Source organism: Panonychus citri, unplaced genomic scaffold, assembly GCF_014898815.1.
Source record: "Panonychus citri isolate SS breed McGregor unplaced genomic scaffold, ASM1489881v1 Contig00141, whole genome shotgun sequence".
Taxonomy (NCBI): domain Eukaryota; kingdom Metazoa; phylum Arthropoda; class Arachnida; order Trombidiformes; family Tetranychidae; genus Panonychus; species Panonychus citri.
In genome coordinates, this window is record NW_026515546.1 from 1,628,434 (window position 1) to 1,655,576 (window position 27,143).

Consider the following 27,143-nt stretch of genomic DNA (forward strand, 5'->3'; position numbering starts at 1 on the left):
ATATTTTTTATTTATTTGTTCATTAAGCCTCGAGAAAAGTTTGATTTAAAGGGAAAGTGAACAATTTACATTGAATTAATTTTTCTAATTAACAATTTCCATTCAATTAGAAAGGAAAAAACTAAATTTAGTTGATTTATTTTCTTTCCAGGGATAAGTGTGTTATTTAGCTTTCGATGCATGGAAACTAATTGATGCATTTGAGTTTCTCTTTATTTTGATTTTGTTTATTATTCTCAATTTTTGTCTTTTTTTCTCAATTAATTTACTTTTTTTTTCTATTGAAATTATGTCAATCATACTCAAGCATCAATCGTCAATTTTAATCAAATGTTGCACATCAAGAAATTGTGTTAAAAAGCAAGTGCGTTGGACCGTTTGGCCTTCAAGTTATGTGAAACCAATTCCAAGGAAAGAGGATCAAAATTTGTTAATTAAAGAGGAACCAGATAAATTCAAGGAATTCACCTTTGCCCCAATAAGAGCTGCTGAAAATAATATTAATGGTTCACTGTTTTTTGATCCATTTCTCCGTCGATTTACCAACATAATCATGAGGAAAGGAAAGAGAGATGAATATGAAGACATGATGCGAGATGTAATGTATCTAATTAAAAAGAAACAATTAGCTGAATGGAGAGCCGCTGATACACCTGAGAAAAGGTCTAAATTTGAATTAGATGCTCTTGTTTTAATGAAGAAAGCGGTTGATAATGTTAAACCAATCGTAATTACCAAACCTGTTCAAAAAGGTGGTGTCACTTATTCAGTACCTTTTCCGATAACGAGTCAATTATCAGAATTCCTTGGAATGAAATGGATCAATGAAGCGGCTCATGATCACCCAGTTCCATGGAGAGCGATTCATACTCCAGCCTTAGTTCGTGAATTTGTTTTCGCTTTTAACAATGAAGGTAAAGCAGTTAAACGGAAATATGATCTACACAAACTGGCAGAGACCAATAAAGCTTATGCTCATTACCGATGGGATTGAAATCTAATGATAATTGTTTTAGATTTAAATTGTGTTACAACCTTGTAAATAGTTGATAATTTAGTCAAAAGATGAGTGAAATTTTTTTCTTATTAAAAAATTCACTTTATTATCATTTTCTCACTCACACCGAAAGAAAAACAAAATATTCTATTAATAATATAAATAGAATTGTAATCAAAATTGTAATATAAAAAAAAATCTATTGACTAGGATTTAACATAATCACTATAATTTAAATTGTCACTTTAAAGCAAAAGCAGGAAAATTTCATCATCTATCATAAAATTTTGCATCATTGATTGAGCTTTGACTGGATCGGTTTTCCCAAACTAGAATTAAGATTTGGCATGAAAATGAAGAAGAAGAAGAAAATAATCAGTAAAATTAGTTGATTGTTGATCCAATTTTGGTAAATTCTGGTTTAAATGATTTGGCTTCCGTGATGAAAATCAATCTCATCTTTATATTAATTTTTGGCCTTTCAACTGTTGGCGTTTTTTTGTTACTGCTGCTGCTGCTGTTTGGATAAGTGCCTTTGTTTTTGTACAATTGATTGCTGGTCGAAAGTGAAAGTTAATTGTTGACAATTAACCAAGTCCATGCTCTTCAAAGAAACCATGTGATGAGGCTTCCTCTTCAGCGATCACATCCTGACTGGCAACCGCTTTGAGAACTGATTTTTTACTAGTCTCCTGAACTTCACCACCAAGAACAAATTCATTGAGAATGAAATAAGCCTTCTCAAAGTTAAATATAATATCCAATTCACAAACAGAACCAAAATATTTATCCAACAATTCAACATATCGATGAATCAATTCCAGGCTAAGAAGCTCATTGTCTTCCGGTTCAATGGCACAGAGAAAGTAAAGACTAGCGTATCTTTTATAGACAATTTTCAAATCTTTCCAATCAAAGAAACAACAATGTTTCACCTTTCGATTTAAGGTAATTGTCATTAATTCCCGAGTTATTTTCTTCTTATTCTTATCGGCAACAGGTACATACCATGATTGTAATCGTAATTTACCTTGACGGGAAAAGAGTAACATGAAATGCATCATCTTGACGGAGAGAGAGAGAGAGAGAAAAGAGAAATGAAAAAACAAAAATTGGAAAACAAACAAAAAGGTAAACAAAAACAAACCAAAGGAAAAGCAAATAATTTGAGTTACGATTTTAACAGATGAGAATAGAAAACTGTAAAGTAGATTGTAAATGAATCAAGGTAATTGTTGAACACTAATTAATCAACTAAATTGAGAGAGAAATTAAATACACAATTAAGAAAATGGTTAACATAAAATAGACAAGAAAACGTAAACAAACATGTTGATAACATTGATCTAGATTTTGCTCTTTGAGCAGATGAGCTGAAGCGGGAAAATAATTAAATCAAAACATTTTCTTTTTTTTTCCTCAATTATAACAATTTTAGTTAATTGCGAATTTACTAATTATTATTATGTTTAAAATTATCATTACTATTAAAGAAAAGGTCCAATTGAATGTGACCATCAACTTGTGAGAAAATGATTCTATTGTTAATATGATTAATTGTTTGCTGATTGTAATTTGTTTCATTCTCTTGTGTTAATCTTGTTTACAATCTAATCTAATACACAATTTAATTCTGTGTGAATAATTAATTAATCATGATAAAACTGATGAAAATCTCATTCATGTGTAACCATAATAATAAACTATTGAGAACATAATTGGTGACAATTGTTATTACCTTTTTTTTTACAATTCTGATTCTAATTAACAATTAGACAGAATTAATATAAATTTACCTTTGCTTTTGTAATTTAATTGTGATTAACTTTAAAGTCATGATAATTAATCATTATCATGATCTCATTGATGAACAAAATTAACAAAATATTAATCATTTAAGAAAGTAAATAAAACTAAACAATTTGTTTTAATTGTTGAATTTAAAAAAAAGTTACGATTTAAATTCAGTAACTTTTTTTATGCTGATTGTTGTTATTTAACCTTCATTAGATCAAGTTAATCATTCTGGATTAAGGTGGATAATTAACAATTAGACCTTGGTTACTGTAAGAATAATATATATATGAAGTAACAATTAATTTAATCATCTTCTTTACAAGGTAATCTTAATTGTTATACTAATCGGTTGGTTGATTTTGATATTTTTCTTATATTTTTAAAGACTCAAGACAAAAAAAAAGGTTAATTGTTGACAATCAACACTTAAATGTTACAATACAATTTAAATAATGTATCAATTTATAATAAAGTAAATGATGATTATGATAAAAAGAAATTGCAATTGATAACAATTAATGGTTGATTTAAATGCTATGAAAAAAAAACGTGATTAAAACCAAAATTGATTAACTTTCTCTTAATTATATTACAATTATGATGAATCTCATTTAATCAACAATAATCATGATGATAATTGATAGAGACAATGGTGAGAATAGATAAATGATTAACAATTAGCCTTTAATCATCACAAAATAAGGCCATTGACCAGTTGTAAAGTTAATCAGGACAATGATAAACTAATCATGATGATGATTAGTTGATTATCTTTCCCTGTCAATTTATTATCGTAATTTATTAATCAGCCAACAATCAAAAATTAGATTCTCTCTCTAGAGTCCTACAAATTGAATGTAATATAACCAAAAAAAACGGAAAATTTGTATTACCTTTTTAAAGATGATTAACAAAAAAACAAAACCACCATTGATGATCATGTGGTCAAGCACAATGGTCAAAAGTGACCAGTGAGATATTACAACAATTATAATAATAGGAAATTAAACAAAAACCGAGTCAGTTGAGTTACAGGGGAGGCTGGAAATTCATTGATGCAAATCAAACTATTCTTTGAATATTATTCAGAATATGATAATAATAATAATCATCATTATCTTCATCTTTACCCAGTCAATTAAATTTAATCCTGATCACGTTTCCGAGTTTCTGGTTACCTCGGTGATCAGTTTTGGACATTTCGACAAAATCGATGACCATTTGGTTTAACCAGGAAAAGGAAAAGTGTAACCAGAAAATCAACACAACAGACCAAAGGTGAACCTTTTTATTTGTAACAATTTACTTGATTAAGGTAACAATTTATCAACTAATCAACGTTATTCTCATTATCATTAACAACAGTGTATAAATCTAATTGTCTAATCAACAGATTAAATCAATAATCACGCAACTATTGATATTTATGTTTTCCAATTCAAAATGAAATTGTTATTCTCATTATCTAAATGTGATCAACTAATCAAAAGTGCAATTTAAATATAACCTAATCCAATTTAGAAATAAGTTAAGTGTGTATTGTGTGTGTGTGTTGAATTAAATTGTTAACATCAACAATTTGGATTTAATGTGATTTGTGTCTATTATAAATTTGCGTGCAATGGTTAATCAACAATCTAAATCAAGTAATTTAAAAAGTAATCAACATAAAGAAAGTTCTGACGATGAGATCGAGGAATCAGAATCGACGGCCTTAGTTAACGCTGATAGAAATGGTCAATCTAATGTTACAAATCGTAAGAAAAAAAGGAAACGTAAATCAAGTCGTGAAAGTAAAACCGAATCAACTAAATCAACAATCACTGTGAAACAATTAACTAAACCATCAGCATCTTCATCTTCATCTTCATCTTCAAATACAAATGAACCTGTTAAGGTTAAATATCGTTCAGGTGAATTAGTTTCTATCCCTCGAGCTGAGGTACAATTTGAAGAGCGATCAATTAATGATCCTGGCGATGAATTATTGGCAGTAATTAGTGATGGTGTTAATGATTCTCAGGTAATTATTTCACCTTTAACTCGTAAACCAGCACCAGCACCTCGATCATTAATTAATCCAGTTACAGGTAACGGTAAATATGCAAAAAAAGTGAGTGATTCTGATGAAAATGATGATGATGATAATCAGATTTTATTGAATAAAAATCAACCAGAAAATGAGTCGGACTCAACTTCATTGACAACTGTGAGTCTGTCAAATAATAGTAAATCAAGTCCGCCTGATGATGATGATGATGATGACGATGATGATGATGATAAGAATGAGAATAGGAATAGGAATAATTTAAATCAACCTTCACAATTAATCTCACAATCAAAAAGTTTCTTAGAAAACACTGTTGATATAAAATCGTCAACAATGGATTCCAAAGATCAACAATCAACATCTTCTAATGTTAAAAGTAAAAAAGATGAAAAGAAACAACCAGTTAACTCAACAATCAATTCTAACAATTTAAATTCTAACGCTAAAAATAGTAATCAAATTAAAAATGGTGATAAAGTTATTAATGGAAGTGAAGAAACTGATTCCCTTGGAAAGGATAAAAGTATTTCCGATCCAGCGAAAGTTATTCCAGTTCCATTGGATATCGTTGAGAATTTAACTAAACGAGGATCAGCTTTAACGAAAGATAATCTTTTAATCAACAACAATAAAGATAAACAACAGGTAATTAAGCAAATTGATTCGAATAACATTAAACTAACCGGAGGAAAAAATCAACCGACGAAAAGTGTCAAATTGGTCACAAGTAACGGTGAAAATGCTGGAGTGTCACCAATGCCGAAAGAGATCATTTCTGGACCAATTTCCGTAGCTCCGATTAAACAACCCACCGTGTTACCTTTACCACCGGCGGCTAATACATCAACACACTCGTCCTCTAACACTACGACAACAACAACAACCAAACCAACAAAAACATCGGCAACGATTTCAACTCCAATTCCAAGTAATGTAACATCACCTGAAGCCACTAAATTGTTATCAATACCAACGACGATAATTACAGTTAACACAACTAATCCATCGGCAATTAATGTGAACAATACGATGACAACAACAACATCAACTCCAAAAACTGTAACAATATCGACAAGTGTAACAACCACATCAACGAAAACATCAACAGTGACCACCGATAGTAAAGGTGTGACAATGTCCACCAAAGAGGTTCCATTGAAAGGTAAACCCACCGATGAGAATGGTAAAAGTGAAACTAAACCCGTGGTGGATAAAGATGACAAGAAGAGTGTGAAAATAACAATTGAAGATACAATTGGATCTCTAAAGGATAAGAAAGTAATTGAAAGTGTCCGTTCAATGGTGGGAATGACCGGTGGTGATGATGATGATTCAGATTCTGAAACTGATTCAATGGATCCCGCGAAAATGGACTCACCAAGTGATGTTAAATCTTCACCAGCAACAAAATCTCCCGGTGGTGGTGGTAAAGATAAAGATACATTCAAATCTGACCTCGGGCTAAATGGTAAATCTTTAATTTCACCTTCGCAAAGGTTAATAGCATTGTGTCGACGTGAGGAGTGGCTTGCGGTTGACACTTTACTACACCAAACGGATCCGTCGTTTTTTGATGTAAACATCGTTGCCGAAGGTAACTTATGGACGCCGTTGATGTTTGCAGCGAGAGACAATCGGGTAAATGTGATTGAGAAATTAATTGACATTGGTTACAATATTAACTCTAGAGCAGTTGTAAGTATCATAATCTTGAGATTGATTGTTGAAAATTAATTGGCTAATTGTCTGTTTCAATTTCCCAAGGACGGAGTGACGGCTCTTCATTTGGCCTGTGCTCATGCAAGGGAGGATACAATTAGATTGTTATTATCCCGAGGAGCTGATCCCTTAATTGCTGGAGGTGTAAGTTAATTAGCTGATTCATAACTGATCATAATAATTGAAAATTCATTCTAATTGTTAACAATTTAGCCTAAAGATCAATTACCCGTCCATGTAATTGCCATGAAACAAACTGGAGCTGCCGTTGCACCGTTACAATTATTATTAAGATCAACACCTAAATCTATGAGGTTAATTGCTGATAAGGTAAGAAATTACTATTTAGTTAATTGTTACCTCCAATTAACCTCTTTGTATACAATTTATCTTTAATTTCTGTGTCAAACTGTTGTGATATTTACACCAATAAGTTTTATCCGAATGGTTAATCGATGAAAATGTTGACCCAGTAATCAGTAAATTGTCCATTGATTGTTGACACATTTATTCAACAGAATTGAATAATTTAATTAAGGTTAACAGGTACATAGAGAAAGTAAAGTAAAGAAATGAAAAGATGAACAATTTAACTTAATTGTCCTTCACCCTGGTTCTCATGTTTATTATCAACAATCAAGAACAAACCTTTTAATATGATTAACAATTAAATTCACTGGAAAAATATTATTACACCAACTCTTTTAATGTTAATCAATTAACTTTATCCATTAATCCTGTGTAAAGAAAATTAAATCAAACAAGAAGAGAAAAGAGAGAAAACAATTTAATAAATAATTTTACAATTAAAGGTGGAAAAGGTTAAACAATTAAGCATTTTACAATGATTAAAATTCAATGGTAATTGTGGTTAATTGTTGGAGATAAACAATTAATAAAAAGTTTATTCGAAGAGTTAATTAACTCTTATCATCATTATCGCCTCCGATTTTTAAATTATATGAATTGATTGTTGTCTCTCTTGATTAACTAATTGTTCCAAGGAGGGTAATATACCATTGATTTTGGCCGCCGAGTGTGGTAATCATGGTGTTTGTCGGGAACTATTAACAGCCCAAGCGAAAGATCAACTTACCGCTCGAAAGCCTGGAACCGAAGACAGTGTTATCCATATTGCGACTCGACGGAAAGACACTTTACTACTTCAGTGTTTCATTAATCATGGAGGAGATACGAACATGCAGAATGTAATTAGAATTAGTTGATTCGAATAGAATTTAGATAAATTGAAATTCGAATTGAAATTTCTTATATTCTTTTCTAGGCTTATGGACAAACTCCTCTTCACATCGCATCTCAAGATGGCGATGAGAATATAGTTAAGTTCCTTCATGAATCGGGTGCGAACGCGAATCTAACTGATCGCGAGGAAAGAACTGCCCTTCATTTGGCCACCGAACATGGACATTCTCGAATAGTTGATCTACTTACTGAAAGATTTCGAGCCAATGTCAACCTAAGAACAAAAGTGAGTAACAAATTCTAATTAGAACTTTTTTATTCTCTCTCTCTTTTCGTCAACATGGTTAATTATATTTCGTTTCAATAATTAGACATAATTTTCTCGATTGCGTGATAACAATTTTCGTTTTTTTTTCTTCTTTTATCCGAATAATCATCTCAACCTGATCAACGATAATCAGAGATAGAAAACAAATTTACCAGTTCTTCAATTTAATCCAATTGCCTCTCCCTGTTGAGAATTAATCACAATCAGTAAATGACAATTGAGATTATCAACATTTTTTATATTTTTCTTTCCATTCTCTGTCATCTTATCCTTGATTCCGGTTCACTGATTAAGTTGAAATCTATCTTGTTAAATATCATGTTAATCACTAATCGTGATAGTTAAATGGTTAATCATGCCCACAGAGATTCACAAGAGTAGAAATGATTTACTGTGATAATAACAATTCCCCTTGATAACATGAATTAAAATGAATACAAAATTGATAACTGGCAATTGAAATTTTCTAATTAAAATTCAATTTGATTAATTGAATCAACTTAATTTTCTAATCTAATTTAAAGGATGGAAACACATTAATGCATATTGCATCTCGATGTGGTCACTCAACGACAGCATTACATTTCCTAAGGAAAGGAGTTCCACTTCATATGCCCAATAAGGTTCGCAATCAATTGATTATCGATTATTATTAATTACATGAAGGTTTAATTGTCAATTTCTAATTGTTACTCTATCAGGATGGTTCTAAAGCGATTCATATGGCAGCTTCGAGAGGTCAGATTGAGATTATCCGTCAAGTCTTGAAAAGTGGTGAATCAATTGACATTAAGAACAATGTAATCATTGAATTGGATTAATATATTGTTATGTTATTCAGATGAACAATTGATTTGAAGTCTAATTGATTATTTATTGATTTTTTGAAAGGCTGGACTTACACCATTACATTTGGCTGTTGAATCAGGTCAAGATCCGGTGGTTGAATTGTTATTAGGTTTCGGGGCCTCTGTTCATGTCAAGACAACCTTTGACCTGGAAACACCGCTTCATATTGCTGCTCGAACCAAGGAAGGAGCGACTTGTGCCAAATTGCTCATCAAAAGTGGTGCCAATGTTAATGCCACTGAGAAGGTTTTTATCATGATTAATTGTTATGATTAATTTTGATACGTTTTCTTATCCTATTTTAATTGTTTCCAACAGAATGGTGAGACACCACTTCATTTAGCGGGAAAATCTGGTTTCCATGATATATTTAAATTGCTTCTCGAAGCGGGTTCAGATGCTGGTCTTCAAAATAATTCCGGTGAAAATGTCCTTCACACTGTGGTCAAGGAAGGTCACTTTGCGATTGCAAGGTTACTTATTGATTATATTATCCGTCGAGATACTAGAGAAGTGGCTGAGAAATTAGTCAATCAAAAAAATAAGGTAAGAATTTATTGTAGTTAAGTTAATTGTGATAGTTAATTTCTCTTTGTTTCTTACAATTAGAATGGTGAAAGTTCAGTTCATTATGCTGCAGCAATTAAACCAAATGGAAATAGATCAAGTAATGAAGATCGAGCTCTAATGAATTTACTTCTTAAACATGGTGGAGATGTTAATTTAGGAACAAATGAGGTAATTCAATTATAATTTAGAAAATTATGGAACAATCAAAGTTAATTGTTTACAATTTGCGATTCAGACTCAGGAAAACGCTGTTCATTTTTGCTCAAAATCGGGTAACACAAACGTACTACGAGAAATAATTTGTCAATTACCTCCAATCGAAGCTCAAGTTGTTTGCAATAAACCATCAAAGGTAATTACAACATTTTCAACAAGAACATTTTCAATCATGATTCAATCTAATTCTGTTATGATTGTTGTTAATTTTTAACATTCTCCCTGACAAATACAAGAATTAATATGATTTTCAGTGGGAAAAAAAAGATGAGATGGAATAGAAAATTTTTCTCCATGTATCATGTTCTCTCATGGTTCTGACTGATTGTCCAGATTTATAATCAACTCTGTACATATCGAATATTATATATTTTCGATAATAAATATGTTATTCTATCATTAACAGAGAGAAAAGGTGATTTGTAAACCTCATTGTGTGTAGTATATTTATGAACATTAATAATCGAATATCAAATTACCCTGATGATGTTGAGTTTTCGAAGGGGAAAATGGCGGGATGAAACTTGGAAAAATATATTAATAAGTTGAATTCTGTGTTTCTTTCTGTCTATGAGAATTCTGGTAAACACTCATAGGAGAAAATGAAAAATTAGTTCGACAATGAATCAAAGTATTTAAATGTTATCCTATTTATATTATTCCATTTTACCATGTATGCATAATTTTACATTCTCCATGGTGATTCTACTCTTAACATTTCGTTTAGAGTTCTAAGAGAGAAAGGTGGATATGATAGATAGTAAGAGAGGAATAGGGAGAGAGATAGAGAATTGAACCATTAGTATAATTTGAAAATTAAAATTATTCTTTATTCTGAATCTCGGTGAGTTATCAGAATTTCAGAAAAGGAGAATAAGAGAGTTTAAAGTAAATTCTGAGTTGTTCATGTTCATCTTAATTTTCTTCTTGGAACTTTCTCTCTCTCTCTCTCTCTGAACTTTTTCTTTCTAATCAAATCTCTTTTCCTCTTATTCTTTTCCCATGAATATATATAAAAGAATTACAAGTTTAATCACAGATTTCAATTCCAGGGGAAGAAAATAAACAGATAAATATTCAGTTACGATTGTTATACCTTCATTAATGAACAACTTTAACATGATGATTGAAATTAACGCTCTGAGAAGTTCTGAGATTCTCATTGAACTTTTTTTTTCTTGTTCCACTTACAAATTTCGATAATTGTCTTCCAATGAGAGAGAAAAAGAGAGAGAGACTTAAACAACTCAATTAATGTAGACAGTAAATTACATGTAATCGTGAACAGAAAAGGTTCAAAATGTTCAACTTCGAATACTAAATATGAACTTGACCATTAAAGGAACAAAAAAAAAGTTCTTGTTCATTGGAAATAGAGATTCAGATTACCTTGATGTAAATGAAAATCTCTCAGATAATATCTAAAATGAGAATGATAATAATAATCATCATGATTGATGCGGTGAGAGAGAGGGAAAACTTATTCAAATGTCGAAAGAGAATCTTAATTGTGAGATAAATTGTGAATATAATTGTTAGTTTTCCATTTGATTATATCAATACAATTTACTCAGACAACTGGTAGAGTTTATGAAAGAAACAGTTAATTGAGTAAAAGTTTCATGATAATGAAACTCAACATAATGAATAATAATAATACTAAAGGCGTTGTCACTGTCAGAATTCAATTCGTACGATTTTTAATATTATGTATCAATTATTAATAATATCATCACCTTTTTTTATGTTGATTTTCTTCTTGGAGCTTCTCTCTCTCTCTCTCTCTCTCTCTCTCTCTCTCTCTCTCTCTCTCTCTCTCATTGGAAGACAATTATCGAAATTTGTAAGTGGAACAAGAAAAAAAAAGGAGAGAGAGAGAGAGAGAGAGAGAGAGAGAGAGAAAAGAGAGAGAGAGATGAAATACTTAGATGATGAGGGAATAAGAGATAAAAATGTAAAGATTTTTTTGTTTCTCTTTCCATCCTCATCTCCAAGTCATTGATATTATTAGATGAAACAAGTAGAGTGCTAACCCAGCATTTAACTCATGATGATTCAGTACAATTGCCTCAGATTGAAATTACATCTTTTGAATATTCTCATTACCTTATGGAGATACTAAAGTGTAATACCTGGGTCAAAGGATGAAAAGATGATGACGATTCTCTCTCTTCTTTTCGTCAAAAGGGATCATCCCTTCATCTTCATCTTCATCTTTTACTTTTCTTAGCTTATGATAGATTCTAAGACAAATGATGCGTCACTCATTGAATCAAATGGAGCTTATTAAATGCTACTAAATCATAGGTTTCCAATGGTTCACATCTTTGTCTTTATCATTAAAAGCTAATCGATTTGCTTAATTGTTTCAAAAAAAACTAAAAATCAATTCAATTTCTCTCTTATAATTAGAATGGTCAAACTCCGTTATTATATGCATCTAATTCTGGTTATCCAGAGATAATTGAGATTCTATTACAGCAAAATGCTCGTGTTGATGTTTTCGATGATGTAAGTGATTGGTCATTTCGATGAGCGAAAAACTTTTTGTTAATTGTTCCAACAATTTATTTACTTATTAGAGAGGTCGAGCTGGGTTACATTTGGCCGCTGAACTTGGACGATTAGATGTTGTTGATATTTTATTAGCTAATAACGCTTTTGTTAACGTTCGTAATAAAACTGGAATGACCCCCTTACATTTAGCCGCTAAAATGGGCTACAATGAGATGGTCAAGCATTTGGTCACCAAGTATGGTGCTCATTTGGATGCAATGACTTTGGTAAATAAGAGAAAGTTAAAAACTTCGATTGATTGTTTATCGAATTGTTTGTTTGTTTGTATTTTTTTATTCTCAATTCAGAACAAACAAACTCCGCTTCATTTGGCCGCTGAATATGGTAAACTTGAAGTTTGTAGCACTTTACTTGGTATGAAAGCCGATATCAATGCGATGGACAATGTAAGTTGATATCGATTGACCTTAATGGTTTTTATTTCGCAAGTTTAATTGTTTATTTCTTTTATTGTCCAGCAAGCACAAACACCTCTACATTTGGCTGCTCAAAGTGACCATCCTGATGTATTGAAATTATTTTTACAATATCGACCTGAATTAGTTTCCGTTCCCAATAAAAATGGTTTCACTTGCGCTCATATCGCTGCGACCAAAGGATCTGTTGCTGTACTCAAAGAGCTCATGAAATTTAATGTTGAAGTCGTTAAATCGGCAAGAGTTAAGGTACAGTTGAAAGAGAAATTTATGGAAATGGACATAATTGACCTTTGTCTCTCTCTCTCTCTCTCTCTCTCTCTCTAGAAAACTGGGTCAACTGCCCTTCACATGGCAGCTGAAGGTGGACACACCAAAGTTGTCAGACTTTTACTTCAATCTGGTGCAAAAGCTTCAGATGAAAATTTGGTAATTTGATATTCATTTTATTTACCGTTATTTTTTATTGTCCATCTCTGACCTTTCATCTAAAATTTTGCATTTCACAGGAAGGAATGACCCCACTTCACCTCGCTGCTAAACAAGGTCATCTACGGGTTTTACATGCACTGAAAGGTGCCGTTGATTGGAAGATATGTTCAAGAAAAACGGGATTCACGGCTCTTCATGTCGCTGCCGCTTATGGACAAACCGATTTCGTTAGTGAGATGTTAACACAAGTTCCTGCAAATATATTAAGTGAAAAACCATTAGCTGATCCTGGTTCTGATGTAAGAACTTTTCACTTGGTTAATTGTTTGTCAACTAATATAATTTAATTATTCTCACTGATTAACAGTACGGGATTACACCTCTTCACTTGGCAGCCCAAAATGGCCATGAAAGTGTCGTTCGATTGCTAATGAACAGTACCGGTGTTCAAGTTGATGCACCGACTCGAGTTCATGTAAGTTAATAGGATTTTCATCAATTGGAATTAAAATTTACTCAGTCAATTAATTAACTAAATCTAATTACACAGGGAAGTATTCCAATGCACTTGGCAGCTCAGGGAGGTCACATGTTGGTCGCTGGTCTTTTAATCAGTCGATCGGGTGACTCGTTAATGTCCAGGGATAGACAAGGACGAACCTGTGTCCATTTAGCTTCAGCTTCAGGTCATCGCGATATGGTTGGCCTTTTATTAGGTCAAGGAGCAGAAATCAATTCTCAAGATAAGGTTGGTACCCTTTTCTTTTAATAAGCCAATCCAATCAACTAATTTTCTTTTCTTTTCCAATGGTCAATCATACAGAAAGGATGGACTCCCCTTCATTATGCCTCAAGGCATGGTTACCTTTCAGTCGTTCAATTGTTAGTCGAAAGTGGTGCCGATCCAACGGCCACAAGTAAGGACAATAAAGTCCCACTTTGCTGTTCAGCTTCCGCTGGACATTACGATGTCCTTAGTTATCTACTTAATAAAGAACACGATTCCCTTCAACTGATGGATGATAAAATGGTAACTACGATTTAGAACATTCTAATTAATTTGTCTCTCCGACGGTGTTAATCGTTTTTTGTCTGTTCTTTTTGACCTTTCTTTCCCCTCCGATCGATAGTTTCTACTTGACCTGATGAACTGTTCAAAGAATCATGATAACAAACCTATTCGGGAATTCGTCCTAGTGTCCGAAGCTTGTATTGACACTGCGGTTAAATTGGCTCGACAATATGAAAATTTAGCCGCTCGAGAAAAGGAGCGAGCTCGTGATCTGGAAACGGCTTCCGCTTATTGTGATTCAATTGCAATCGATTTACTTTCAATCGCTGCAACGACCAACAATGCTGGCGCTTTGTTACGAGCAACTGACCATAAGAATACTGAATTTCTGGATGTTCTAATTGAATTAGATCGTAAAGATGTCGTCTCCCAACACGCGGTACAAAAATACTTGACCGATGTTTGGATGGGAAACTTACGATGGCCTGGACTTAAATTCGTTGCACTTTTTTTCTCGTTTCTTGTTTGCCCGATAATTTGGATAATCGTCTCAACACCAATTGGACATCGACTCCATCGAATACCAATAATTAAATTCATGTCCTATTTAACATCGCACATATTTTTCATCTGTGTCCTTGTTTACACAACCGTTTTTCCTGGTACGGCACTTTACGAGTACGAGGATACGATTCCCCTTTGGAACGAGTGGCTTTTAACCCTTTGGCTTATCGGCATCGCCGTTTCCGATATGATCAATCCCTCAGATAAATCGGGTCTTGGTGGGATTAAGGTTCTAATATTAGTGATTGGTTTCACTGCGGTTGCCGTTCACGGGATAACCTTTATTTTAGATGAATATGTTTTCGATCGGCAACAAATCATCTTAGATGACCTTTGGCATATTCGTCGGCTTGATATACTTTACATTCGTAATCAACTTCTGGCCGTGGCCATGTTACTTTCTTTCATTGAATTTCTTAACTTTCTTACCTTTCACCCTCTTTTCGGACCTTGGGGTGTAATTATTCAAGAACTTATTCAAGATCTACTTCGTTTCTTGGCCATATTATCAATCTTCTTGTCCGGTTTTACCCTTCACATTTGTGCCATTTATCAGCCCGTTTATCGAGCACCCGAAAGCTGGAATATGACCCAAATACCAATCGGTCAACATTTCCTTAAACCTGGTAAATCATTTGAAATGCTTTTCTATGCTCTTTTTGGCCTCGTTGAACCGGACACTATGCCCCCTATGCACTTATCGCCCGATTTTGCCAAAATCATAATGAAACTTGTATTCGGTATCTACATGATGGTTACCGTAATTGTGTTAATCAATCTGTTAATCGCCATGATGTCCAATACTTATCAACGAATTGAAGCTCAATCAGATATCGAATGGAAATTTGGTCGAGCTAAGTTAATACGAAACATGAATCGAACCCTATCAACACCATCACCAATTAATCTAATTCTCGGTTTACCAATATTAGCTTTCCACAAATTAAGCGATAAAATGCGTAAGTTAATTGTTCGATTATCTTTTAATTCAACTGGATTAACTTTTTTTCTCTATCTCTCTCTCTAATTCTAACACAGATCAAGATAAAATTAAAGAAATGGCTTTGGCTAAAAAAGCCTTTGGTCATTTAACTTCCCAACGTCCGAGTGTAATTGCCGCTCGAACGTTATTGTCTCGTAAATCGTCACGACTTTCGGGTACAACCCAGATGACCAGTCACTTTGGTATGTCCATTTTGGAGGCTGCACTTCACGAATCAAAGCCAATCGCTGAAGTCGTTAATTGGCCTTTAATTGTTCAAAAGTATTACGAATCAATTGGTGTTGCCTCACCTTCATCGGGCGCTGATCAAGACGAGCCGATGGATGATACTTCAAATGGTTGAAATTAAATCAATTAAATCATAACAATCGATTAATTTACTTATTGGGTTGAAATTGATTCTAATTGACTTTTAATTGCGATTGACAAAGTTTATCATTAAGACTCCAATCTTAATATTAATCCAATTACAAATTTGAGAAATTATTTTTTATCTTCATCAACAATTGGATTAATTTTGTTGTTTTCATTTACCAATTATTGTTGGAGATTAATTGTTAATCAATTGTAATTTCTATTAATTAACCTTAAGCTTGTTACACATTATGAGCAATGAAGCTCTGATTAACTAATTAACTATTTCAACGATTGTTATTTTAAATTAACTAATCATTTTCTCTGCTCTCTCTTTTAATTGTTGTTCTACTAATTAAAGATACAATTGTGCTTTCGATTGTATATAAAATGATTAACTAATCACTGATCTGTGGAGATGAGCTAATTCATGTTAACGAAACAAAAAAAATAAATAATAATTAAAATAAAATGAACAATTAATTTGACAATTAAGCCGAAAATTGGAAATCATTAATTAATAGAAAATTAAACTCATCTAATTGAGGAAATTTATTAATCAAATGAATTAACCTCTAAGAGATGGTTGCAATTATTTAGAAAATGAAATAATTAAGAAAAGAATTAGTTAATTAGATTAGATAATTGATTAACCTTCATTTCTCATTGAATTTTTTATTCGCAATTAACTGATCGCAATTATGACGAAATCCCTCATTTGTGTTTTCTTTTTTTTCTCACAATTTGTGTTTACCTAATTGTCTTTAATTATTTTTAGAATTTTTTGATTGATTGTTAATTTTTTCTTCTTCTTGTCTTGTTAAGTTATTCTCTTGGTCTTAATTGTTCTTCTAATCATGTTGATTCCTCGATTAATTTGTTCTAAAGGTCCCAATGGATTGTCAATTCTAAGCCGAGGTCAAGTTGCTTTACCAAGAATGGTTTTCGCTGCTTCTTCAACCTCCTCATCAGCTGCTTTAAAAGCTTCTGAAAATGATTTTTTCATCAAAAATTCTAAATTAAATAGGCCAATTTCACCTTACACAATTTACCGATTTCAATTAACTTCCCTGTTATCGATTTCCCATCGACTCAGCGGTGTTGGTTTATCTGTGGGAATCTATGCAATGGGCATCAGTCAATTATTTGCTTCTACTCCATTTGCTCATCAATTGGAATCATTATCGGCCTCGGTTCCATCGTCTTTAATTGCTGCTTCTAAAATTTTAATTGCCACTGGATTTGGTTTTCATTTTGCTAATGGAATCCGTCATCTTTTCTGGGATATGGGCTTTGGTTTTGGACTTAAGGAATTGTACACTTCGGGTTACGCTGTCATTGGAATCACAGCTCTGATAGCTCTTTATGCTATAATTAAAATGTAATTTCTCATCTTCTAAATCTAATTTATCAGTTAAATTAAGTGAATCTAATGTGTATCAAAGTCTATGTGGAGAAAGAAAAAGATTTCAAAAGGTTAGATTTTAAATCCAACCTGAATCTAGATAATCGATTGTACCAAAATATTTCTCTTGGTCTTTCACCAGTTTAAAAGAAAATTAAAAAACTGTAGAAAAGGTAAATTTCTTTATGTTGATTAATTTATTTCAAGCGATAATTTGGTTAATCTGGTTACAAATTAGTTGTAGAATATTGAAGCGGGTTTATTTTCAGAATCCATCAGTGAATTTGTGATACAAAGAAGAGAAAGTGAGAGAGAGAGAGAGAGGAAAGTTAAAGTAATAAGATAAATCATATCAAAAGGAAAGAGAAGAAAACAAAAGGGATAAACAATCAGTGTTAATCTCAGTCTTGATCCCAATCACCTCCTCCTTGTCTTGGTTTAGGTCCACCGGCGGGTTTAGCCCAAATTATATGATCAACTTGAAGAACAGTGTTTGCAGCATTAACTGCATACTTGATTGCCCAATATTTAGCCAGATAAAGATCAAAAATCTTTGATTCAACAGCGTTTAAGGTGTTGACATCATCGGTAGTAAGATCAATTCCAGCATTTGCATCACCAGATTCATGAGCAGCAATTAATTTAGTAATTACCTCATTTTTAATTCCAGCATTTTCAGCGATAGCGGCAGGAATACTTTCCAAAGCTTCGGCAAATTTACCGACAGCGTATTGCTCCAAACCGGGTAAGGTTTCAGCGAGAGAAGAGATTTTAACAGCCATCTCAATATCTGAAGCTCCAGCTCCAGCAATTAACCGGCCATCTTTGGTTAAGGCTTTGTAAGTATTGACACCATCATCAACGGCTCTTTCAATATCATCCATAACATTATCAGAAGAACCTCTGATTATGATGGTGGAGATTTTTGATTCGGATGAATTTTGTTTAAAAATAACAACTGATGTACCACCAATTTCATCAATGTAAATATTGTCACAGTGGCCAAGCTCTTCGGTTTTGGGTGCTTGTAATTTAGGTAAAGCGACAGCACCAACGGTTTTACATAAACGACGAACATCAAATTTTGATTGAAGACGAACGGCCATCAGTCCATATTTATTACAATAATGAAGAGCCATGTCACCAAATTTACCACCGGCAACGATTACCTTAGCACCAGATTCAGCGATCTCTTGGATTTGCTTTTCAAATAAAACTTCCTCACCTCGACTGAAATTAGTCAATTCTTGGGCAGTTTGTATAAGTACAGTTCCCTTTGTTTCGGTTGTAGGTACATCAATTGGACAGGTATAAACAGCGACCTTAGCATCGATTGCTGAGGTAACAATACCTTCAACGCTTTTCTTAAAAACCATTCCTTGAACCAGTTCGGATTTAGTAGCACCTGAGCCCAGTATTTTACAGACACGAACATTATCCACATTGAATGAAGCATTTTCTGACTTAGGCATAACAAGAATACAAGCTTTGGCTATTAATTCAGAAAGAAAATCTTCATAACCAAATTGTTTACTAGCAATCGATGATCTAATTCCTTTCTTAACTTCTTCAAGATCATAGAAATTTTTAATGGTATCAACAACCAATTTAGGAAGGATATCATTGATTACAGAATCAGCAGCCATTTCATAACCTTCCATAATCTCAATGGGCTTTAATCCCATTCTAATAAGTTCTTCAGCCCTTTCCAGCAGAGCTCCTGCAAACATGATAACATAATTAGTGGCATCACCAACCTGATTACCAAGAAAAGAAGCAAAGAAAAAAAAAGAAAAGAAAAAAAATAGTAGATTAAACAATAAAAAATTCAAACAAAGTAATAAAAGAAAAAAAGACAAAGTGAGAACAAAAGAGGTGTGAGAAAAAGAGAATAGAAAACTCCACCGGCAACACCTTACCTCTTTTTCAATCATTTGCGAAGCCATGACCAAAATTTTGGCAGCCGGATGTTGAACATCTAATTGTTGGACAATTGTCGCTGCATCATTGGTAACATAAAGTTTCTCTAAATGATTAATAACCATCTTATTAAGTCCTCTAGGACCATAAGAGGTTTTCAAAGTGCGAGAAAATTCATTACAAGCTTCAATACTGCGAATCACAGCTTCTTCAACTCCAGACAATTGTCCAGCACCTTCTTTTAACATAGAAGTAAATCCGGGAGCACGAGGTACAGCTAAAGCCATTTTACAATAGAATAATTAATTAAGTTGACAAACGCAAATTAAATTAGAAAATAAAACAATTAAAATTCTACTTTAAACCAAAATGTAAGCACGTTGGGTTGAATAAAAGGGAAGAATTAAAAAAGAAAAAGGGACCGTCTCCTAATTAATTTTCGAATATTTTCTCATTTCAATCATTTATTGTTCTCATCATATGATGTTGACATTATGAAGCTGATTCTTTTGTTAATTAACGAAATCAATTAAATCCTTATGATTTATCCTACTCATTTAATCTAATTTTCTTTCTTAACAATCTACTGGATCATTGGAAGTTAATTTTAAATATTGTTCTTGATTTAATTTGATGTATTTTCCCTTTGCTTTTGGTGTTTTTGTTTCACCGATTTAATTGATTGTGTTTTTGTTTTTTTTCTTTAATTGATTATATTTGGTAATTATGGTTTTACCTGAAGGTGAGAATCAACCTTCATCAGGAGATGAAGAAGATATTGTTAATGAAGAATACGAGGAACATGTAATCATTGATGATTATTTTCTCGACGATGATGAACCAGGATTCAATGTTGAAGATGAGGTGAAAATTATTTTCTTTTTGTTTATTTTTTATTCTATTCTCTTTTTTATTTTTATTTTCATTGTTTTACTTAATATATAAATTATGTATTTATATGTTTATTTAGATTCCTGCTCGACGTCATGACAAAGAACTTGCTATTCAACGGTACATTAAACTTATACGAATGCCTGAAACCGATCAAACAATTAGGGAAAAATTGGTGGCCAAAGTTTGCGCTCTTAGGATTCAATTGAATGACATGAATGAAGAAGCTGAGAAACAAAGTCATTTGGGTCACACTTTGGTTAAATTTATTGAAACAGATTCTCCGAGATCTGTTGTTTGTGATAGTTGTAAAAGAAGATCTCGAGGGTTACCTTTGACCTCTCTATTTCGTCCCTTTAATTCATCTAAAGATCTCCTAGTCTGTTACTCTTGTAACCTTCATATTCACCAAGATTGTTTGGAAAAGGTAACAACATCCACGATAATCAAGAAAAAAGATCTTTCCATTCATTAATTGTCACATATCGATCATTCTCATCAGTCACTCCTATCCGATTGAATTTCATTTCTAATTTTCTATTGATGGAAACAATTTATCAACCATTTGTTTTTCTAATTGATTCCATTTTGTTTTTCCACTCTATTTTCAGCCTGGTCTTCGTCCATGTCCAAGATTAGATTTTGATAAAGAGGAAAGATTTTCTGGTTGTAATAAAAGCTATGAGGCGGTTATGTTGAAAATTTGCCCCGAAATTGGCCTAACCAAGCAACAGTTTAAATGTAACGATTGTGAAGGATCAATTTACTTAAATTGCGCTAATTTATGTGATTATGATGGTAAATATTACTGTCAAAAATGTCATTCCGGTGATACTGCAGTGATGCCCGCTCGAGTTATACACAATTGGGATTTTCTACCTCGATCTGTTTCAAAAAAATCCCTTCTAATACTCAATTATATTCGTTCAAAGCCAATCTTATTTGATATATTGCAACTTAATTCCATGTTATATGGATTTGTTGAAGAACTACCAACAATCAAGGTATGATTGTAAACGAAATGAACGAAACCTCATATTTTAATTGTTCTCTCTTGTCTATAATTTAACTACCAGAGAATTCGGAAAGAACTCATTTCAATGGCTCAATATACTCGATTATGTCGACAACCATTTAAACCAAAATTAACAATAAGCCAACATTTAATTGAAGAATCACTGATCAATTGTTATACTCTCGATGAATTATGTAACACAGTTAAACTTCAAAAGGATCTAATTGAGGTTCACTCTTTATTGGTTGAACATATCACAAAGGATTGTGAGGTAATTTTCTAATTACAATTGGAAAATTTGTTCTCTCTCCACAATTTAGTAATCACTTCTATTTAATGACAGAGTTGCAAAGGAAAAGGTTTTTACTGTGAACTTTGTCGTGATAAAGATGATCTTTTATTCCCATTTGCTTCTAACATTGCCTCATGTCCACAATGTAGTGCAGTTTATCACAAGTAAGTTAATTGTTCTAAATTGTAAAACACTTGAAATTAACTAAATCATCTCTTTCTCTTTCTCTATATCAATAGAAATTGTTTCTATCGGAAGAATCGACGATGCACTCGATGTAAACGATTGGAAGAAAAAAACTCTAAACTTGTTCAAGATTCTTTGTGATTAATAATCTTTTAAAAGTCTTTGGATAACAATGGTTACTTCCGTGTAAGTAAATTCTTTCCTTTTCCGTCGGAAATGGTCAAAACAACTTGACCAATCGCTGATGATATGAGGATGGGCCAAAAAAACTTTTCCTTATTTAAAGAGGTTTTTAACCAGTTAGTTTAGTTATTGTTTTCCTTTCACGGTCACCATTGTCTCTGTTTTTTTTTTGTTTCTTTCTTTCCTCTCTTACAGTTATCAAATTACCATCATGATGAAATTCATCTTTGCCCTTTTCTTTGTTTTCTCCAGCATTTCATGTCACGAGATTATTCAGCAAGTCCATGAGGAACCCATTCCCGTTTCACCTCAACAATTGGCCGCTGATTCAGTAGATTTTGATTGTACTGGTCGAAGTGCAGGTTATTATGCCGATGTTAGCCAAGAGTGTAAAGTTTACCATGTCTGCACACCAACCGAATCGGAAACAATCAGACATTCGTTCAATTGTCCAGAGGGAACAGCCTTTGACCAGACAACCTTTACCTGTGATTTTATCACCAAAGTTGCTTGTCAAGTTGATCAATTTTAAATTACAATCAACAACATGAAGATTAACACACAAATTTGACCTAAGAAAATTTTCTTCTTTTGTACCCCCAATAAAATGACCATTAAAACAAAATACAAAAATTGAAAGTAAAAATTGAAATAAAACAAAAGACATAATTAAATTAAATATCAAAATTTTCATTTCATTCATCGGGTTTCATCATATTCGGATATTCAAAACCGAGAAGAAAACAAAACATTCGGGTTACTCTCCCTTCTAAAGTCACTTTACTCTGTCTTTTTCTCTTTCGCTCTTTTCTCTTTCCCCTATTTTCGATTTTTCTTTATCCGCTACGAGAATCGAATATCCGCATTTCGATTTTACCGAAACCGCACACGTGAAAAGCGTGGAATTTGTTTATTGAGAGATTTTGTTTTCTTTTAATTGTGCTTGTTGATTGTTTGATATTCTTCAATTATTTGTGAAATTTAATTGTTATTTTATTCTTTACAATGGAGGCTAGTGAAGTTGAAGCTTTCGATGATTTTGGTTTGGATCATCGGCTGTTAAAATCTATTAAGATGGTCGGTTGGTCGAAACCTACTGGAATTCAATCTGCTGTGATTCCTTTTGCTCTTGAAGGTAAAGATATTCTAGTAAGTGGACGTACTGGTTGTGGTAAAACTGCTGCTTATTTAATTCCAATTATAAATAAGATAATTGCTGAGAAACAATACAACAGTGAACAGCAAACAAGTGCTGTTATTTTAGCTCCAACCAAAGAGCTTTGTCGACAAATTTTTCTCACAGCAACACAATTAAATCGATCATCATCCAATTTGATTCGTATATCATCACTATTGGAAGGTAAAGATGAGAAGTTAAATTCGACAATTCTCGAAGATCAAGATATAATCATCGCCACACCAAGTAAATTGATTAAATATCATAAAGTAAGTTGAAGAGACTTTCTGACAATTGTTACTGGTCAGCAATCTACCTATTCCTCAAGATTATTGATTGATTTTGAAGGTAAAATGATTTGCTATATTAAACTAATTCATCGTCGCTCTTTTTGGTTCTAATTTATTTTCTTGTGACCTTATAAGCTGAAACGTTAAATTACATGTTAATTAATTGTCTTCTTTTTGTTTGATTACCAGATGAAAAGTCTTTGTGCTGGACTCAAGTTCTTGGTTGTTGATGAAGCTGATCTGGTTTTCAGTTTCTTCTTTAAGAATGAAATTTTGGAAATTTTCACCACCGCCATGGGCAATTCAGTTTGTCAATGTTTCCTGGTTTCGGCTACATTAGAAGCCGCTGCTGATGATATTAAAGAGATGAAAAAGTTTCTCAAAAATCCAGTCTCATGTAAATTAGAGGAACCCGATATTATTGAGAGTCTTGATCAATATGTAATCAAATGTGACGACGATGAGAAATTTGTTATTCTAGCAGCTCTATTCAAATTAAATCTAATTGCTGGTAAAACAATTATCTTCGTAAATACAACCAACATGTGCTATAAGATTAAATTGTTCTTGGAACAATTTGGAATCAAAAGTTGTGCTTTAAACTCTGAATTACCTGTTAAATCACGTTGTTTAACCATTGAAGAATTTAACAAAGGTCTTTATGAAATAATCATCGCCAATGACGCTATTTGGTCGAGTGGTGATGCCGATGGAGTAAAAGATGAGACCAATGATGGCGATTCTAAAAAGAAGAAGAAAAAACCTGAACATCAAAAAGAATTATCAAATGTTTCCAGAGGAATTGATTTCCAATTTGTGTCTAATGTGATTAACTTTGATTTCCCTTTAACTGTTGCCTCTTACATCCATAGAGTTGGTCGAACCGCTCGAGGTTCTCATGATACCGATGGGACAGTTTTATCGCTCATCTGTCCAAAAGAAATGCCTCGATATGAATTGATGAGCGAAAAGCTTCAAGTTGATTCCAATTTTAAGCCTTACAATTTTCGAATGGAAGAACTTGAACCTTTCAGATATCGATCAAGAGACGCATTAAGAGCGGTAACCGGAATAGCGATCAAGGAAGCTCGAATTAAAGAAATTCGTAAAGAAATTTTAAGCTCCAAAAAACTCGAAGCTTATTTTAAGGCTAATCCAAAAGATTTAAAAGTTCTCACCCAAGATAAAACTCTAGGAACAACTAAACAAAAGTTCAACCATCTTAAACATATTCCCGATTATATTGTTCCCCCAACTCTTCAAGGTGCAGTCCATTTAACCGGAAATCGAGGACGAAGGAAAAGAGCTGGTGAAGATTCGGGTTCCCTACAATTGGTTTCACATTCGATAAAGAAGAAAAAAAATCACAGTAAAAAGAACAAGAATAATCCTTTCTATCTAAGTTAACCAAATTATCTCTTCTCTTCTGTATCAATAATTGTCACCAAGACACAATTATAACTCTAATTGTCTTTGTGTGTGTATTAAAACAATCAATCAATTGCAATCATATTTATTTTCCACTCAAATCCCTTGATATAAACTCACAGACAAAATAATAATCGAACAATCAAATAAATGAAAATTCTATTCTCTTGAAAAATTAACGAAATTTAAATTCGTTAATCAAATTGATCCACTATCAAGACTATTTCCCACTCATATCGTTTACACCAACAACATCATCGTCAACATTTTCACATTCAAATTATGATAACAGTTTAATGGTCATTGTTTGATTACGATGAAAACAAATTTGATGATTTTGATTTGATGAATTGAGTTTGATTAAAGTATCAAAGCAATTAGTTGAAAGAAGGTGAGACAATTGAAGAAGTTAATTAACTGTAAATGTTGTTGAAAGAGATACGAGTATCAATTGTGATTAATATCTTTACTATTTTTTGAATATCAATTAAATGATTGATTGAAGAGCAATAGGAGATTAACTGAAGATTAATTATTCAAATTTAATCCAATTGTTAAGATTCACTGGGAATTGAAGGTTCGTTCCAAACTGGTGAAATGTTTCCCGATTTATCATGACTCGGTGATCCATTGGTTATCGTCCTTGTTGCACTATCGGTGTTGATTATGTTGGAATTAGTTTGATTGTTGATTGTGTTTGTGTTTGTGCTCATGTTTAAATTGTTCATCTTAAATTGATTAACCATTTCTGTCAATTTCTCATTCAAAACCTGATGACTTTTTGTTTCCCTCAAATGTTTACCAATCAATTTCACTCTTTCAATTAGTTGACTGTCATTGAGAATCTCATCGATTCCTTGGACAAGTTCGTCCTCGGTCACTCGATAGGGTAAGAAACATTTTCCAATCTTCTTGTCGATTGCCCTTCGGCCATTATCATGTTGGTCACCAAAAAGAGGCATCACAATAAAAGGTTTACCAAAGTAAAGAGTCTCAATGAAACTATTGTTTCCACCATGATGAATGACCATGTCCACTCGAGGCATGATCTTCATCTGATTCAAGTATTTGGCTCCGGTCATGTTACCAGGTAATTGCATCTTCTCATGGTGAATACCCTTGGAGACGATGAATTTGTGTGGTGATTTACCGAGAATGTTAATCAATCGGGTCATCAATTGGTAATTAGATGTACCCAGGGAGCCGAGTGAGAACAGGATAATCTTGGAATTGGCATTTGAGGTGAAAAAAGATTCATCGATTCCAAGGGGAATGTCATCAGTTCCTCGGACCATGTGGTCAACTCGAAACCATTTCTCTGGGACTGGGCCGAATTCAGAATAGTCCAAGTCTTCCGGATAAGGGTAAAGGTTGAGAAAGGGAGATTTACCCAGGATTGAGAAATCGATTCGATCTTGTTTACTCGGGTCGATTCCTTTCGAACGATAAAACTCATCGAATGAACTTTTAATCTCTACTAAACTCTCATTAAAGGCAATTCTCAACTTCTCAAACTCTTTGGGATCATCGTTGATTCCAAAGGCCGATGAATAAGGTGGAGCTCCGTATGACCAATAAGCGAGAAGAGGATTAGTTGACCACAAGGTGACATAAGGGATACCCGAATTGACGATGGCAGGAACGGAGACCCAAAAATCGAATATAATCAAATCGGGTTTCATTCTTTCTAAGATCAACGAATATTGATCATCCGTTTTAATCAGATAATCATAGAAACTCTCGTTACTTGGCACATTCAGATGGATGAATTTCTCGACTGTCTCCATGTCAAACACTCGAGATCTTTGCTCCATGAATTTGCCCCACTTTTCCTGTGGATCTCGATCGGCCTCGAATCCATCGGCTTCAATGGCTTCGATACCAAAATCATTCCCAGCGACAGTTTTAGTCCAATTTTTGGGAACAATGAAAATACATTCGTTCTCAAAACCTTTCAATATCTTTGCCAATCCAATACAAGCATTTACATGACCATGGCTATTGGAATAACAAATGTCATTCACTCATTAATTGTTAATTATCTCTAATTACCTTACATGAATTAAATCAAAGAAAAGAAAAAGGAAAGAAAATGAAAACACTTACCCATCCATAGGACAAAAGGCAATCTTCATTTTTGATTATTCGATGATTCGAAATTTCTAAAAATCAATGAAAATATAATAAGAGAAAATCAATCACAAGCACAATCACAATTACAAATATCAAAGTCACAATTAAAAGTTGAAATTAAAACTACAAATCGAAT

The 27,143-nt window shown here is 32.9% G+C and overlaps 9 protein-coding genes across 15 annotated transcripts; 6 read left to right on the forward strand and 3 right to left on the reverse strand.

The window, feature by feature from the left end:
• Positions 1-171: 171 nt before the first annotated feature.
• LOC128395346 (28S ribosomal protein S7, mitochondrial-like) lies at positions 172-1,209 on the forward strand. Its single transcript, XM_053355758.1, has one exon. It carries the CDS (start codon positions 290-292, stop codon positions 992-994), a length of 705 nt encoding a protein of 234 aa, XP_053211733.1. The 5' UTR covers positions 172-289; the 3' UTR covers positions 995-1,209.
• LOC128395347 (AP-1 complex subunit sigma-2-like) lies at positions 1,161-2,319 on the reverse strand. 2 transcript variants are annotated; one of them, XM_053355760.1, is made up of 2 exons: positions 2,173-2,319; positions 1,161-2,061 (listed from the first exon to the last, which is right to left on the reverse strand). In XM_053355760.1, exon 2 carries the CDS (start codon positions 2,059-2,061, stop codon positions 1,585-1,587), a length of 477 nt encoding a protein of 158 aa, XP_053211735.1. In that variant the 5' UTR covers positions 2,173-2,319; the 3' UTR covers positions 1,161-1,584. The 2 variants fall into 2 exon arrangements, with proteins under 2 accessions (XP_053211735.1, XP_053211734.1); XM_053355759.1 differs by having other exon boundaries at positions 2,145-2,314.
• A 1,494-nt stretch (positions 2,320-3,813) lies between these two features.
• On the forward strand, positions 3,814-16,546 carry LOC128395546 (serine/threonine-protein phosphatase 6 regulatory ankyrin repeat subunit B-like). Of its 4 annotated transcripts, none has more exons than XM_053355977.1 (23): positions 4,718-4,817; positions 5,222-6,539; positions 6,609-6,707; positions 6,777-6,893; positions 7,568-7,771; positions 7,849-8,052; positions 8,619-8,717; positions 8,796-8,894; positions 8,986-9,189; positions 9,262-9,489; positions 9,553-9,681; positions 9,749-9,865; positions 12,142-12,240; positions 12,312-12,512; positions 12,594-12,692; positions 12,765-12,971; positions 13,050-13,151; positions 13,232-13,453; positions 13,522-13,629; positions 13,705-13,902; positions 13,978-14,184; positions 14,285-15,689; positions 15,769-16,546. In XM_053355977.1, the coding sequence occupies exons 1-23, from the start codon at positions 4,798-4,800 to the stop codon at positions 16,074-16,076; spliced, it is 5,994 nt and encodes a 1,997-aa protein (XP_053211952.1). In that variant the 5' UTR covers positions 4,718-4,797; the 3' UTR covers positions 16,077-16,546. The 4 variants fall into 4 exon arrangements, with proteins under 4 accessions (XP_053211951.1, XP_053211952.1, XP_053211953.1 ...); XM_053355978.1 differs by having other exon boundaries at positions 4,806-4,907; positions 5,297-6,539; XM_053355980.1 differs by lacking the exon at positions 4,718-4,817 and having other exon boundaries at positions 5,384-5,489; positions 5,555-6,539.
• A 258-nt stretch (positions 16,547-16,804) lies between these two features.
• On the forward strand, positions 16,805-17,670 carry LOC128395553 (succinate dehydrogenase cytochrome b560 subunit, mitochondrial-like). Its single transcript, XM_053355992.1, has one exon. The coding sequence runs from the start codon at positions 16,945-16,947 to the stop codon at positions 17,470-17,472; it is 528 nt and encodes a 175-aa protein (XP_053211967.1). The 5' UTR covers positions 16,805-16,944; the 3' UTR covers positions 17,473-17,670.
• LOC128395550 (T-complex protein 1 subunit theta-like) lies at positions 17,671-19,814 on the reverse strand. Its single transcript, XM_053355987.1, has 2 exons — positions 19,412-19,814; positions 17,671-19,249 (listed from the first exon to the last, which is right to left on the reverse strand). The coding sequence occupies exons 1-2, from the start codon at positions 19,697-19,699 to the stop codon at positions 17,894-17,896; spliced, it is 1,644 nt and encodes a 547-aa protein (XP_053211962.1). The 5' UTR covers positions 19,700-19,814; the 3' UTR covers positions 17,671-17,893.
• Positions 19,815-19,916: 102 nt separating this feature from the next.
• Positions 19,917-22,373, forward strand: LOC128395552 (differentially expressed in FDCP 8 homolog). Of its 3 annotated transcripts, none has more exons than XR_008326667.1 (7): positions 19,917-20,276; positions 20,383-20,730; positions 20,915-21,307; positions 21,380-21,589; positions 21,662-21,774; positions 21,850-22,095; positions 22,232-22,372. XR_008326667.1 is itself a non-coding variant. In XM_053355990.1 (7 exons), the coding sequence occupies exons 1-6, from the start codon at positions 20,139-20,141 to the stop codon at positions 21,935-21,937; spliced, it is 1,290 nt and encodes a 429-aa protein (XP_053211965.1). In that variant the 5' UTR covers positions 19,917-20,138; the 3' UTR covers positions 21,938-21,982; positions 22,232-22,373. The 3 variants fall into 3 exon arrangements, 2 of the variants coding, with proteins under 2 accessions (XP_053211965.1, XP_053211966.1); XM_053355990.1 differs by having other exon boundaries at positions 21,850-21,982; positions 22,232-22,373; XM_053355991.1 differs by having other exon boundaries at positions 21,850-21,982; positions 22,175-22,313.
• On the forward strand, positions 21,969-22,511 carry LOC128395063 (U-scoloptoxin(01)-Cw1a-like). Its single transcript, XM_053355445.1, has 2 exons — positions 21,969-21,982; positions 22,175-22,511. Exons 1-2 carry the CDS (start codon positions 21,969-21,971, stop codon positions 22,509-22,511), a joined length of 351 nt encoding a protein of 116 aa, XP_053211420.1.
• Positions 22,512-22,863: 352 nt separating this feature from the next.
• LOC128395549 (probable ATP-dependent RNA helicase DDX56) lies at positions 22,864-24,958 on the forward strand. Its single transcript, XM_053355986.1, has 2 exons — positions 22,864-23,425; positions 23,636-24,958. The coding sequence occupies exons 1-2, from the start codon at positions 22,985-22,987 to the stop codon at positions 24,851-24,853; spliced, it is 1,659 nt and encodes a 552-aa protein (XP_053211961.1). The 5' UTR covers positions 22,864-22,984; the 3' UTR covers positions 24,854-24,958.
• Positions 24,959-25,283: 325 nt separating this feature from the next.
• On the reverse strand, positions 25,284-27,141 carry LOC128395551 (uncharacterized UDP-glucosyltransferase YojK-like). The gene is made up of 2 exons (XM_053355989.1): positions 26,981-27,141; positions 25,284-26,872 (listed from the first exon to the last, which is right to left on the reverse strand). The coding sequence occupies exons 1-2, from the start codon at positions 27,007-27,009 to the stop codon at positions 25,429-25,431; spliced, it is 1,473 nt and encodes a 490-aa protein (XP_053211964.1). The 5' UTR covers positions 27,010-27,141; the 3' UTR covers positions 25,284-25,428.
• Between the last annotated feature and the right edge of the window lie 2 nt (positions 27,142-27,143).

What these genes read in the sequence shown, in the direction of transcription:
- LOC128395553 (XM_053355992.1), top strand. Translation starts at nt 16,945, where the DNA reads ATGTTGATTCCTCGATTAATTTGTTCTAAAGGTCCCAATGGATTGTCA.
- LOC128395347 (XM_053355760.1), bottom strand. Translation starts at nt 2,061, where the DNA reads ATGATGCATTTCATGTTACTCTTTTCCCGTCAAGGTAAATTACGATTA.
- LOC128395552 (XM_053355990.1), top strand. Translation starts at nt 20,139, where the DNA reads ATGGTTTTACCTGAAGGTGAGAATCAACCTTCATCAGGAGATGAAGAA. An exon ending in GATTCAATGTTGAAGATGAG is followed by an intron (nt 20,277 to 20,382) that starts GTGAAAATTATT and finishes ATGTTTATTTAG; the next exon opens with ATTCCTGCTCGACGTCATGA. An exon ending in AAGAACTACCAACAATCAAG is followed by an intron (nt 21,308 to 21,379) that starts GTATGATTGTAA and finishes TTTAACTACCAG; the next exon opens with AGAATTCGGAAAGAACTCAT.
- LOC128395546 (XM_053355976.1), top strand. Translation starts at nt 4,416, where the DNA reads ATGGTTAATCAACAATCTAAATCAAGTAATTTAAAAAGTAATCAACAT. An exon ending in ATGTTAATGCCACTGAGAAG is followed by an intron (nt 9,190 to 9,261) that starts GTTTTTATCATG and finishes TGTTTCCAACAG; the next exon opens with AATGGTGAGACACCACTTCA. An exon ending in GTGTTGATGTTTTCGATGAT is followed by an intron (nt 12,241 to 12,311) that starts GTAAGTGATTGG and finishes TTTACTTATTAG; the next exon opens with AGAGGTCGAGCTGGGTTACA.
- LOC128395551 (XM_053355989.1), bottom strand. Translation starts at nt 27,009, where the DNA reads ATGAAGATTGCCTTTTGTCCTATGGATGG. An exon ending in GCCTTTTGTCCTATGGATGG is followed by an intron (nt 26,873 to 26,980) that starts GTAAGTGTTTTC and finishes TTATTCCAATAG; the next exon opens with CCATGGTCATGTAAATGCTT.
- LOC128395550 (XM_053355987.1), bottom strand. Translation starts at nt 19,699, where the DNA reads ATGGCTTTAGCTGTACCTCGTGCTCCCGGATTTACTTCTATGTTAAAA. An exon ending in CGCAAATGATTGAAAAAGAG is followed by an intron (nt 19,250 to 19,411) that starts GTAAGGTGTTGC and finishes CTTGGTAATCAG; the next exon opens with GTTGGTGATGCCACTAATTA.
- LOC128395346 (XM_053355758.1), top strand. Translation starts at nt 290, where the DNA reads ATGTCAATCATACTCAAGCATCAATCGTCAATTTTAATCAAATGTTGC.
- LOC128395549 (XM_053355986.1), top strand. Translation starts at nt 22,985, where the DNA reads ATGGAGGCTAGTGAAGTTGAAGCTTTCGATGATTTTGGTTTGGATCAT. An exon ending in AATTGATTAAATATCATAAA is followed by an intron (nt 23,426 to 23,635) that starts GTAAGTTGAAGA and finishes TTTGATTACCAG; the next exon opens with ATGAAAAGTCTTTGTGCTGG.